The sequence below is a fragment of the Odocoileus virginianus genome, chromosome 1 (assembly GCF_023699985.2).
Source record: "Odocoileus virginianus isolate 20LAN1187 ecotype Illinois chromosome 1, Ovbor_1.2, whole genome shotgun sequence".
In the NCBI taxonomy this organism is placed as follows: Eukaryota; Metazoa; Chordata; class Mammalia; order Artiodactyla; family Cervidae; genus Odocoileus; species Odocoileus virginianus.
Window position 1 is genome coordinate 92,643,811 of NC_069674.1, and position 13,999 is coordinate 92,657,809.

Sequence of the window (13,999 nt, forward strand, 5' to 3'; positions counted from 1 at the left end):
GAAAAGAAAAGTAAACAAGTGGGACCTGATTAAATTTAAAAGCTTTTGCACAGCAAAGGAAACTATAAGCAAGGTAACAAGACCACCCTCAGAATGGGAGAAAATAATAGCAAATGAAACAACTGACAAAGAATTAATTTCCAAAACATACAAGCAGCTCATACAACTCAGGAAAATAAATAACCAGGAAAATAAACAACCCGCTCAAAAAGTGAGAAAAAGACCTAAACAGACATTTCTCCAAAGAAGACATACAGATGGTTAACAAACACATGAAAATAGGCTCAACATCGCTCATTATTAGAGAAATACAAATCAAAACTACAATGAGATATCACCTCAGAATGGCCATCATCAAAGAGTCTACAAACAATAAATGCTGGAGAGGGTATGGAGAAAAGGGAATACTCTTGCACTGTTGGTAGAATGTAAATTGATACAGCCACTATGGAAGACAGTGTGGAGATTCCTTGAAAAAACTAGGAATAAAACCACCATATAATCCAGCAGTCCCATGCCTAGGCATATACCCTGGGGATACCAGGGTTGAAAAAGACACATGTATCCCATTGTTCATTGTAGCACTATTTTCAATAACTAGAACATGGAAGCAACCTAGATGTCCATCAATAGATGAATGGATAAAGAAGTTGTGGTACATATACATGTGGAATATTACTCAGCCATAAAAAGGAACACATTTGAGTCAGTGCTGATGAGGTGGATGAACCTAGAACCTATTATACACAGTGAAGTGAGTCAGAAAGAGAAAGAGAAACATTGTATTCTAATGCATATATACGGAATTTTTTTTTTCATATAAAAGTTTAGTTTTATTATAGGCACTATACGCAAACATTCAGTACTTTCTGCTACTTCTATAATCTTTTAGCAGGGTAGTCAGTTACAGTCCGAATAAGAAAATAAATGGCAACCCACTCCAGTATTCTTGCCTGGAGAATCCCAGGGACAGAGGAGCCTGGTGGGCTGCTGTCTATGGGGTCACATAGGGTCGGACACGACTGAAGCAACTTAGCAGCAGCAGCATACAGATCTAGAAAAATGGTTCTGAAGAATTTATTTACAGGGTAGCAATGGAGAAACAGACATACAGAATAGCCTTATAGACATGGGGAGAGGGGAGGGGAGGGTGAGATGTATGGAAAGAGTAACATGGAAACTTACCTTACTATATGTAAAATAGCCAGCGAGAATTTGCTATATGGCTCAGGAAACTCAAACAGGGGTTCTGTATCAACCTAGAGGGGTGGGATGGGGAGGGCAATGGGAGGGAGGTCCAAAAGGGAGGAGATATATGTATACATGTGACTGATTCATGTTGAGGTTTGACAGAAAACAACAAAATTCTGTAAAGCAATTATCCTTCAGGAAAAAATTAATTGAAAAACAAAAGAATTCAACATCCTTCTAATTCAAGGAGGAATGGTTAGATAAGAATTTGAACATAAGTACTTTACTGGTGACTAAATATTCTAGATCTGTTTAGAGGATATCTCTACACAGTATAGCTTAATAAATTTATATTTCTAATGTTTGTTGTTCAGTTGCTTACTTGAGTCTGAACTCTTTTTGACCCAATGAACTGCAGAACACAAGGCTTCCCTGTCCTTCACTGTCTCCCAGAGTTTGTCATGTCCATTGAGTCGATGATGCCATCCAACCATCTCATCTGCTGTCGCCCTTCTAATGCCTAGGATGCATTTAATTAATATACTCATATGTAGACCTTGCATTAAAGTATGACTGGAAAAAGTTTATGTATTTGAATAAGCCTACATTACATTTGTAGTTGACAGCTAAAATTTCAAATGATATTAAAAATAATGGTAAGCATAAATTAAATTGCTTTTTTCTATTCAAAATAATATTGTAGTAGTTAGCCAGGCATGTTTATTTAAATCACTAAACAGAGTGAAAATTATCTTATGTTAACAGTTCATTTTCTAAGTTAAAACAAATCTGGAGTGAGTAAAATGAACAATATGGTAGACTTAGTTTCAGCTAATTTTGCTTCATCTTTTATTTTCTACTTCCTGCGAATGGTTTAACAACTATTACAAACTAAGAGGAAATGCAAGTGTTAGCTTGGAGTCTAACAGCTTTTACACATTATAAATGTTGGTACGTTTTCAATGAAATTGGAATTGTACTTCCAAGTAGAAATAAACATGTCCAAGCTGATTTTGCTCTGGAACATTCATGCCTGCCTACAAAGTTCATGCCTACCTACGAGTCTGTGATGAGAATATTAATTCTCGTTTGTAGCTTCTGCCAGCAAGAGAAGCTGCCAATGACCTTCCAGGCCTGCGTGATGACCAAGGAGTGCCAGGTGTCCGAGTGGTCGGAGTGGAGCCCCTGCTCAAAAACGTGCCTTGACACGGCATCCCCTAAAGGCACCCGCGTGAGAACTCGGCTCATCAGGCAGTTTCCTATTGGCAGCGAGAAGAAGTGTCCAGAACTTGAGGAAAAAGAGCCCTGTGTGTCTCAAGGAGATGGAGTTGCCCCCTGTGCCACGTGAGTTAATAAGGACAGCGACCTCTGTTGCCCCGTCTGCCCAAACTGCATATTCCGTTAGCTGTTTGATTTCAATGGGATGGTGTTGAGAAATACTGATTTTTACAAATTCTAAGTAGAAGTGTATCTCTACCAGCACTATCCGATAAAAAAAAATCCAGTTTTACTAAATGAAAGTGTCAGTAACAAGCTATGTTTCCCAATCTCCACAAAAGTTGGATTTTTAGTAGTGGTTCTTTGCGTATTTTCTGTAATGAAGATTGGCAAGCTTTTTCTGTAGTGGAGAAGATAGTAAATATGTTAGTCTTTATGAGCCACATGTGTCTCTGTCACGATGATTCAACTCTGCCTTTGGATCTATAAGCAATATGTTAAGAAATGAGTGTGGATATGCTTCCATAAAATTTATTTATAGAAATGGGACAGGTTGAATTTAGCTGTAGTTTGTCAACTAGTCTACAAGGTAAAATAATCTTTCAAAATATAGGTTCCTTTTGCCTATTGAGCAAGCCCTATTAAAATTCAGCACTGTGTAAAACAAATCCTAATAAATATAGTAGAATACTACATCAAAATAATAAGACTTTAAGTTCTCTCAGGACCAAGATTGCTTATTAACCTTGGGTGTGGAGATTGTTTCTTCTTTAATCACTGGTATATGTCATAGGACCAAGCACATAGTAAGTACCCAATAAATGTTCATCGAATTCAGATGAAATAAGACTGATTTTGAAATATTTGGCACTGTAACTATATTATTTTTATCCTTAAAAATCATTTCCAAGACATTACTGTGAATTAACTTGGTGATAAATATGTTTCAGGTTAGTCTGAATGTAGAGTATTTACGAAAAAACTTAACAGAATCTTAGTTTATCAGTAGGTACCCACAAGCTTCATCGAAAGGTTCCCTGGACTATTTGAAGCATTTAGAGAACAGGCTTATAGCTTGCACTGGATGAACCAGTGAAGAGGAAAATTACCACTACCACTGATGGTGCTGCTCCTCCTCCTGTTTCTAACAGTAATAATAATAATAATAGCAAAGAAAGCAATGATTCATACAAGATCTTCAGTTATGCAGCACTATGGAATCCTCCCTTCTCCCCTACCTAATATAACCAGCTGAACACTGAAGTTTCCTTCCAGACTTCTCTGCCTGCCCCACTGACTTGTATGTTCCCCTTGACATAACAGTTTCAGGGAAGTTGCCAGGTTCTCTAGTCAGAGTGTTTCATCTCCTGCGAGATTCTTCCATTTTTTTAATCTCAAGCTAGGATATCTTTATCCTCTCAGTTATTCAAACATCGTTAACTATTAATTAAAATAAATCCCTATTCTAAATCTCTGTCTTCTAACCCTTTGTGGATAGTAGCATATTTTTTAAGAATGTGTAATCAATTTACATTACTAAAAAATTTATTTCTCTCACAGGACTCCTTAGGATGACCTATGTCTATAAAAAATAAAATTTTCGTTTTAATTCCCCTAATGAATGGCTTGTTTAGTTTTCTTTTCTGTCCCACCTCCCAGTCTCTCCTCCCAAGCCATCATTTATCAACGATTTAAAAATTGACCCGAATACTTCACTTCCTTTATAAATATATGTCTAGAGCATTGTTCTTTGATGCCCTAGACCTGTACCTCTGTTAAGCCATGAATCCCCACTTACAAAAATTGAAAAATGGGCATGAAGTTCACTTTACTGACATGAAACCTTACCCCTGACAAAGCAAAGCATCTAGATCAGACATCCAAGAGCCCATTTAACCTTTTTGTCTAATTGAGATGAGCATTAGCACATCCATTTGTACCTGTGTTGGCTGTTAATCTGATTACTAAGGAAGCATCTTGGTAAAAATGACATAAAGTACTCCAAGAGCCATTTTCTTTGTGCTTTTAGAATATCCATTTTCCTTGAGGTAGAGAAATGCCATCACTGTCTATCTTCAGTGACATCAAGACCCTGGCTATCTCCTTAAAGCATGTGTTGGGCTGACAATCCTCTTGACATTTTTTTCATATCATAATCTTGATTGGAGCTTTAATTTAGAAGCATAGATCATCTTTCCTGTGTTCCACTGATTAGAAACGTCAGCTCTTTTCATCGTTCATCAGTACTCATCAGGGATACTCAAATGTTACAGGAGAGAAAAAAAAACTCTTATTCTCAGCAATAAAGAGAAAACTCTGAATTATGTTATATTTTTATTACAAACACACAATCACAATTTTGACCAGTGTGAAGAAGGAATTTTCATACATTTTATTAAGGACAAAACAAATATTTGGGTTGATCATTTAGAATGTTCCCCATTCTCAGATTCAATCTTCCTTTGTTTATAAACGTGAAAAAAGGGCAAGCCTGAGTTCAGCTTAATTAAATGTAAAATTTCATATATTCAGCATTATGCTCTCTTTGCATAAAATATTTATAAGTAACTTCTAGTAGTTGCAATTAAAACTGGATCATCTTAAATTTAACCCCTCTTTAAACGGAGCAGCATAAGAATGTAGAGAAGGGATCGAAACTGAACCTGTACCAGAGATGTGGCCTAAGATTGATTCAAGGGGAAGGAATGTTTCAGATTAATTTTCTTGAGGGAAAAAAACAAATAGGATTGGAGAAAAGTTGTATTCAGTGAACACATGGCCACTGTCGGCCTTTTCTTTATCTAGGTACAGCTGGAGGACCACGGAGTGGACCGAGTGTCGGGTGGACCCTCTGCTCAGCCAGCAGGACAGGAGGCGAGGCAACCAGACGGCCCTCTGCGGAGGGGGCGTCCAGACCCGAGAGGTGTACTGCGTGCAGGCCAGCCAGAACCTCCTCTCGCAGCTGAGCGCCCACAAGGACAAAGAAGGTAAATCTTGTTTGCTTCTCAGGTACTCACCTATGGAGAGCAGGCATGGGATCATCCTGCAGGGATATGGGGGCATGAAGAGCCGTATATTTGTTCACATTATGGCGGATGTTAACTATGTTGAATGGTAGTCTAAATGATGGTTGTAAAAATAATTAATAAAGTTCCATCTTTGGTTTGTTCTGGTTTGCTGACAAGCCTCTCTTTAAATTTTGACTTCAGGTTCTGAGTCAGAATTTAGCAATTATAAAATAAGTTATAAAATTTATTTAAAATAACATTTATTTAAAATAAAAAATTATAAAATTATAAAATATAATTTAGCAATTATAAAAATAGAATAAACATGTGTCTTATAAGGATACATATAGGATGCAAATATGTGTTCCAAAGCCCAAATTTCTTTTCTTCATATATGTAAAACCTGTATGTTGAAAAAGAAACCTTGTTTTGCTGTTTTACAATGATGTTGAAAATATAAATTAATTATGGTATTGAGAGAAAGTTCACTTTGAATTTAAAAGAAATAGAGAATAAAACTACAGGAAAAGATCTTTAACCCAAAGGCATAACTTAAAAACAAACAAACAAACAAACAAAAAAACCTTTGATTAAATGCTTTGATTTGGTAGACATATCTTAGAATGTTTTTGGCCTAAATCTCAGTTTGGGGACCAGATGTGATAAGTGTAAAAAAGAATAAGTGAGTCCAAGATGGCCAAGATTAAAAGTACATATTGTTGAATATTAATATTACTCTAAAATTCTGATCATCGTTGGACTGAGCCTCTTAAGAGCCTCTTAACATTTTACTACCTGAGGGACTGCAGGACTTGTATCACTAATACATTCAGCCCATATTGAATAGTGGCCAGAAGAGTTCCAAAAATTGTCTATGGTGATGAGGACAGAAATATCAATACAAATTTCATGTCAGGAAAATGCTCATGGTCATCATGAGGGCAAACAGACCAATAGTCATAATGCAGTATGAAAGTGAAAGTGTTAGTCGCTCAGTCCTATCTGACTCTTTGCAACCCCAGGCCCCTCTGTTCATGGGGTTTCCCAGGCAAGAATACTGGAGTGGGTTGCCAGTTCCTTCTCCAGGGGATCTTCCCCACCCAGGGATCAAACCCAAGTCTCCTGCATTGCAGGCAGATTCTTTACCATCTGAGCCACCATAATTGAGTTTTAGAATAGCTGTGGTGAGAAAATAGAGGAACCTTCATAACGGAGGTGGAATTTGAGCTGAGTTATGATGCATATACTCCATATAGTTAAGCAGGTCAGGCATGCAAGAGGGAGTTTATTCTAAACAGAAGGAACAACATGGATTAAAGGTGAAAAAAAAAAAAAACCCGGAATAAAAAAACTAAATATTCAGAAAAGGAATATGACCAAGAAGAATCAGAAAAGCAAGGGAAGAACCAAGAGAAAAAGACATTTCATAAAACAAAAGGAGAGAGAGCTCTTTTGCCTCCCACCAAAGTTGCAGCAGCAATAATTCTTGGGAAGTAAGGACTAAAGTTTGCATTTGCAGCTTGCAGAATTTAATTGTTTTGTATCCACTGGCTTTACACAGCATGTTAACTCATTTGGTAATCTAGCCTAGGGATACCTTTTACTACTAATATGTCTTGCGATTTTAAGGAAGTAGCATAAAACATGTAATGTTAGTACATTAATATTTTCTTAGTCACTTTAATGGCTACATTTTTAACATCCTTTGGTGAATTTATTATGGCAGTCCTTTCAGAGCAGTATAATTTCATTGCTAGAGGTAGATCAGATTTTAGTTTCTGAATGTCAATTATATCCTCTAGGTTGTTACTTTCAAAAGATCCTTCAGAATTTTGAATTGTAATTGGACACTTTTAAAAATCATTTTGTCATAGAGTTCCCTGACTACTGCTGTCAAGGCACTGCAGAGCAATAAAAATTAAAGTCACAGGAAAAAAAGATAAGACGCAAAGAATATTATTATTAAGATGTATCTGTTGGGCTAATGCAAACACCAAAGCAAAGATATGGAAGTAGTCAATTCACCTAAAATTAATATTTAATCTTGTAAGTATATAACATAAATAACTTAAGAATCTGTGTCCTTTCATGTCAAAGATCAAGAATATTAATAAGCCTCTTATAGTCTTTGCAAAAACAGTTGATTCTTACTAAAAGTTGCAGTTATTTTTTCCTCAGAACTTAGATTATGTGAGTTCCCCCTAGTAGTACTCAATTTTCCCCAGTAGGAAACTTGTTAGATATACCAGCATCCCAAGGGTAACATGTGAATGCTATAGATAGGTGTGAATAAAAAACAATTAGACTGTGGTCTGTGAAGATTATTCAGTCTTTTTCAATAAATATGAAGGAATGAAAGCTTACTTTATAAAAACAGGGAAACCTCTCAGAATAACTTGCTTATTCAATCCTAGCAAGAAGGTACTGATCTCAAGAAATCCTGACTGTTTAACCATGAACAGCCTATCCTAAGAGCAATTCATATTGCACTTAATTTGAAGAACAAGGATTGCGCTGTTGTTTTTGTAGATTCTGTGTGTTCTATAAATGTCTTTTCACATATAACCAAACTATTGAAAATACTTTAACTCAAAATACTTTAGCCCCAACATAAAATTTCTATATACAAAAATACTGAAAACAAGTGGTATGACATCAACTTCCTTTATTATCTTGGTATATCATGTTACATAGAATTACATAGCACAAAACCAAGATCACTTTAAATTACTTTGTTCATTGATGTATTTTCTGCTATTAACTGACTCACACCACACAAGGCCCTAACTCTTTTCCTTGGAGTTAATATATTTAGTTTTCATGAAGTTGAAATATTTATTATTAAAGTACTCACAAAGTATAAAGTATAATATTCAAAACTTGGTACAAGTTGAATTACCAGGATAGTTATTAAGGTGGTGATGGCATCTACAGACAATGGGAAAAATATGTCTACTTGATATTGGAGAGTATCCACATTTTATTCATGGAATTCTTCCAGTTCTAACAGAATATTGAAGTGATCAAAATTTCCATTATCACTTATTTAGAAGAAAGACTTGACAGGTTCTCTGCTGAGAAGAGTCAGCAGTAAAATCTTGACAGTTTCTGTGAGCTGGCTGTTCAGAATTCCAGTAGTCTTGAAAAATGTCCAACTTCTCCTGGCATGAAATCTATCCTCAAAATGTGACAGGAAGAGGCCTTTCCCATGAGGTTATCAGTTTAACTCCTAGAAAGCTGTGGGAAGTGTTACTGATCATTAGATGCATAATGTGAATTGACTCTTGGAAGAGTTCATAGTGAAATGAAAGTAGATTTTAGCTATAGTAACTCAAGACACCTTCCAGTTGATACAGATTGAACATGTTTTCAAACGAGGGAAGCCAAAGTTATTCATTATAAAGCACCATAAAGCTGTGAATATCATAGAAAATTGTATAACATTCTTTTATACAAAACCTACCAAATAATCCACACTTATATCTGGATAAGTCATGTGAGATTTGCAGTTATTAAGAAAGATAGTCTGGATAATAAGCCTGTATGATGACATTGAATGAGACAAACCAGCAGAAAGGTTTGGAGGGTCAATAGAAAAATGGATTGAAGGCAGGATGGTTGTACTGTGAATGGGTGGACAGAAGGATGAATAAAGAACTCATGTTTTCACATGTTTTGCCCCCCAAAATGTGAATAAAATAGTCACCGTCCCTATGAAGTACAAATTGTTTATAATTGTAGTCTTCTAACTGCAGTTTCCACAGACTACCCTGCTTCAATCAGCACTGTTTTTTTTGGGGGGCAAGACTATTCTTATATATATGCTGCTCTTTCCCTGTTATTTCAGAAACTAAATATCAGAGTACATTGAAGCCTAGTGCTGCACCTTCCCTGTCCATCACTTTTGAAGTAACAGGTGGGTGAGACTGTTTTATATAACATTTCAATCAGAAATGTATGTCAAGATTCCCTATACCTTCCCTGATATAATTCTTAAACCCTCTAGGAAAAATAGTAGTTTAGTTTTACTTTCTATTGTCCTTGAAATATACTTAAAGCTGGGGCTTCCCTGGTAGCTAAAGTGGTAAAGAATCAACCTGCAACTCAGGAGACCCTGGTTCAATTCTTTAGTCAGGAAGGCCCCCTGGAGAAGGGATAGGCTACACACTCCAATATTCTAGGCTTCCCTGGTGGCACAGATGGTAAAGAATTTGCCTGCAATGCAAGACACCTGGGTTTGATCTCTGGGTTGGGATGATCCCCCGGAGAAGTGCAGGGCAACCCACTCCAGTGTTCTTGCCTGGAGAATCCCCATGGACAGAGGAGCCTGGTGGGCTACAGTTCATGGGTCCCAAAGAGTTGGACATGACTGAGTGACTAAGCACACATGAAATAGAAATGATTTTTTATCTCTTGGCTTTCTATAACATCATAATATAGATATAAATATTGTAGAAAACATAAAAGGATTTTTGAATTTACTAACTTTATAATGTCTCAGGGATAATATCAGTTCAGTTCAGTCACTCAGTCGTGTCTGACTCTGCGACCCCATGAATTGCAGTATGCAAGGCCTCTCTGTCCATCACCAACTCCCGGAGTTTACTCAAACCCATGTTCATCGAGTTGGTGATGCCATCCAGCCATCTCATCCTCTGTTGTCCCCTTCTCCTCCTGCCCCCAATCCCTCCCAGCATCAGGGTCTTTTCCAACAAGTCAACTCTTCGCATGAAGTGGCCAAAGTACTGGAGTTTCAGCTTCAGCATCAGTCCTTCCAGTGAACACCCAGGACTGATCTCCTTTAGGATGGACTGGTTGGATCTCCTTGTAGTCCAAGGGACTCTCAAGAGTCTTCTTCAACACCATAGTTCAAAAGCATCAATTTTTCGGCACTCAGTTTTCTTTATAGTCCAACTCTCCCATCCATACATGACTACTGGAAAAACCATAGCCTTGACTAGATGGACCTTTGTTGACAAAGTAATGTCTCTGCTTTTTAATATGCTATCTAGGTTGATCATAACTTTCCTTCCAAGGAGTAAGCGTCTTTTAATTTCATGGCTGCAATCACCATCTGCAGTGATTTTGAAGCCCCCCAAAATAAAGTCTGACACTGTTTCCACTGTTTCCCCATCTATTTGCCATGAAGTGAGGGAACCAGATGCCATGATCTTAGTTTTCTGAATGCTTTAAGCCAACTTTTTCACTCTCTTCTTTCACTTTCATCAAGAGGCTTTTTAGTTCACCTTTACTTTCTGTCATAAGGGTGGTGTCATCTGCATATCTGAGGTTACTGATATTTCTCCCTGCAATCTTAATTCCAGCTTGTGCTTCCTCCAGCCCAGTGTTTCTCATGATGTACTCTGCATATAAGTTAAATAAGCAGGGTGACAATATACAGCCTTGACGTAATCCTTTCCCGATTTGGAACCAGTCTGTTGTTCCATGTCCAGTTCTAACTGTTGCTTCCTGACCTGCATATAGGTTTCTCAAGAGGCAGGTCAGGTGGTCTGGTATTCCCATCTCTTTCAGAATTTTCCACAGTTTATTGTGATCCACACAGTCAAAGGCTTTGGCATAGTCAATAAAGCAGCAATAGATGTTTTTCTGGAACTCTCTTGCTTTTTTTGATCCTGCAGATGTTGACAATTTTCTCTACCTTTTCTAAAACCAGCTTGAACATCTGGAAGTTCACAGTTCACATATTGCTGAAGCCTGGCTTGGAGAATTTTGAGCATTACTTTGCTAGCATGTGAGATGAGTGCAATTGTGCAGTAGTTTGAGCATTCTTTGGCATTGCCTTTCTTAGGGATTAGATTGAAAATGGACCTTTTCCAGTCCAGCAAAACACTGCTGAGTTTTCCAAATTTGCTGGCATATTGAGTGTAGCACTTTCACAGCATCATCTTTCAGGATTTGAAATATCTCCACTGGAATTCCATCACATCCACTAGCTTTGTTCATAGTGATGCTTTCTAAGGCCCACTTGACTTCACATTCCAGGATGTCTGGCTCTAGGTGAGTGATCACACCTTTGTGATTATCTGGGTCGTGAAGATCTTTTTTGTACAGTTCTTCTGTGTATTCTTGCCACATATTCTTGATATTTTCTGCTTCTGTTAGGTCCATACCATTTCTGTCCTTTATTGAACCCATCTTTGTGTGAAATATTCCCTTGATATCTCTTAATTTTCTGAAGAGATCTCTAATCTTTCCCATTCTGTTGTTTTCCTCTATTTCTTTGCATTGATTACTGAGGAAGGCTTTCTTATCTCTCCTGGCTATTCTTTGGAATTCTGCATTCAAACGGGAATATCTTTCCTTTTCTCCTTTGCTTTTAGCTTCTCTTCTTTTCACAGCTATTTGTAAGGCCTCCTCAGACAGCCATTTTGCTTTTTTGCATTTCTTTTCCATGGGATGGTCTTGATCCCTGTCTCCTGTACAATGTCATGAACCTCCATCCATAGTTCATCAGGCTGTCTGTCTATCAGATCTAGTCCCTTAAATCTATTTCTCACTTCCACTGTATAGTAATAAGGGATTTGATTTAGGTCATACCTGAATGGTCTAGTGGTTTTTCCCTACCTTCTTCAGTTTAAGTCTGAATTTGGCAATAAGGAGTTCATGATCTGAGCCATAGTCAGCTCCCAGTCTTGTTTTTGCTGACTGTATAGAGCTTCTCCATTTTTCGCTGCAAAGAATATAATCAATCTGATTTTGGTGTTGACCATATGGTGATGTCCATGTGTAGAGTTTTTTCTTGTGTTGTTGGAAGAGGGTGTTTGCTATGACCAGTGTGTTCTCTTCGCAAAACTCTATTAGCCTTTGCCCTGCTTCATTCTGTACTCCAACGCCAAATTTGCCTGTTATTCCAGGTGTTTCTTGACTTCCTGCTTTTGCATTCTAGTCCTCTATGATGAAAAGGACATCTGTTTTGGGTGTTAGTTCTAAAAGGTCTTGTAGGTCTTCATAGAACCGTTCAACGTCAGCTTCTTCAGCATTACTGGTTATATAAACATGTATAAAGTTTGGTTATGAACACTTTTGTTGTAGTAAATTTATGAATGTGTGAACAGTTTTCATAATTTATCTTTTTTTTTTTAAAACATACCACTTTGTGCTCTACTAATCTTTATTTGGTAAATGAAGAAGGAAGTAAGTCACCTCATTGTTGTGTTTGAGAAACATACCCTACCTACACTGATACAGTGGGTTGTAAAATGCACTGTGATATAGTATAATTAAAAAATAAGAAACCCCTGCAGGAATCGGACCTTCGTCAGAAATTGGTCATCTGGATATTTTGTGGAAGAAAAGGGATGTTTCCCTATTCCCCCACAGAAATTTCTTTGTGATCAGTAGATACAAAATAGAAAGTAAAATGCAAGAGGTTTCAGCCACTGGGATGGAAGTTAATCAAAACTTACATGCTGGGAATTAGATTAAGCTGGTCAGTGGTCTACACTGGGGGTAACTTAGTAGAGGAAGATCTTACTAATAACGTGTCAGGAAAAATTCAACCAAAAAGGTAATCAAAGAAAAATGTAACGAGACAGCTAAGAAGTCATTTAATCATGAAAACAATGCATATAATACCTTTGACTTAGTCATGGTTAAATAAACATTTGTTGTTTGACATGTTTACTCTCCCCTTTGTTAAAGTGGTGCAATTTTTCAAATTTGTCTGAAAATTGTCTCTTTGCTGCTTCAGTTGCAATTAAACATTGTCTCTTTTAGGTAGGGACTCTAGTCACACACATCATCTTTCACCCCTGAAGAATTGCTGTTCACAGCTCTGACTTTGAATACAGGAAACATGATCTAGTTGTTAGATCAAATGATGAGAATAAAAATTTATGCATTTTGTGTCAGGTGGGCCGCTCATTTAAGAGACTATTTTTATTTCTCTGGTTTTTTTCTCTTTTCTAATTATATAGATAGCTTAAAAATCTTTTGAATATTCGTATTAAGGCTACCTTCATGAGAATCCCAGGCAGATAATCAGGAAATATGGTTTTCATTTCTGCTTGGCCTTATATCCTGATGTGCATTGCTTATTTACCTAAAAATATTTAATGACATTTATGCTATATTTAAGCAATATGGTAGACTAGCTGAAAATCATATTTCTTAAAAAGATTTATTTATTGATTTATTTTTGTCGGTGCTGGGTCTTCATTGCTGTGTTTGGGCTTTCTCTAGTTGCGGTAGGCGGTCTTCTCATTGCAGTGGCTTCTCTTGTGGCAGAGCTCAGGCTTCAGGCATGCAGGCTTCAGTAACTGCAGCATGACTCAGGGGCTGTGGCTCACTGGCTCTGAAATGCTAGCTCAGTAGTTCCGGTGCACGGGCCTGGTTGCCATGTGGCATGTGGGATCTTCCCAGAGCAGGGATCAAACCTGTGTCACCTGCATTGGCAAGGAGAGGATTCTTAACCACTGGACCACCACAGAAGGCTCTGAAAGTCATACTTTAAAAAATACTTGGACATTCAGGATGCAGAATTTTTTAAAGTACTTTTAAGAGCAGAACTGAGGTCTTGATAAACTAAATGATTTCCCAGTAATGAAGGCTGAGTTGATACC

The 13,999-nt window shown here is 37.3% G+C and overlaps 1 protein-coding gene across 1 annotated transcript in view; it reads left to right on the forward strand.

Moving 5' to 3' along the window:
• The window catches only part of THSD7A (thrombospondin type 1 domain containing 7A), a 446,988-nt gene that overhangs the window by 229,067 nt on the left and 203,922 nt on the right, over nt 1-13,999 (forward strand). The window contains exons 3-4 of the mRNA XM_070470953.1: nt 2,287-2,535; nt 5,215-5,396. Of these exons, the coding sequence (XP_070327054.1) occupies nt 2,287-2,535; nt 5,215-5,396 (431 nt within the window). The remainder of the gene's footprint in view (nt 1-2,286; nt 2,536-5,214; nt 5,397-13,999) is intronic.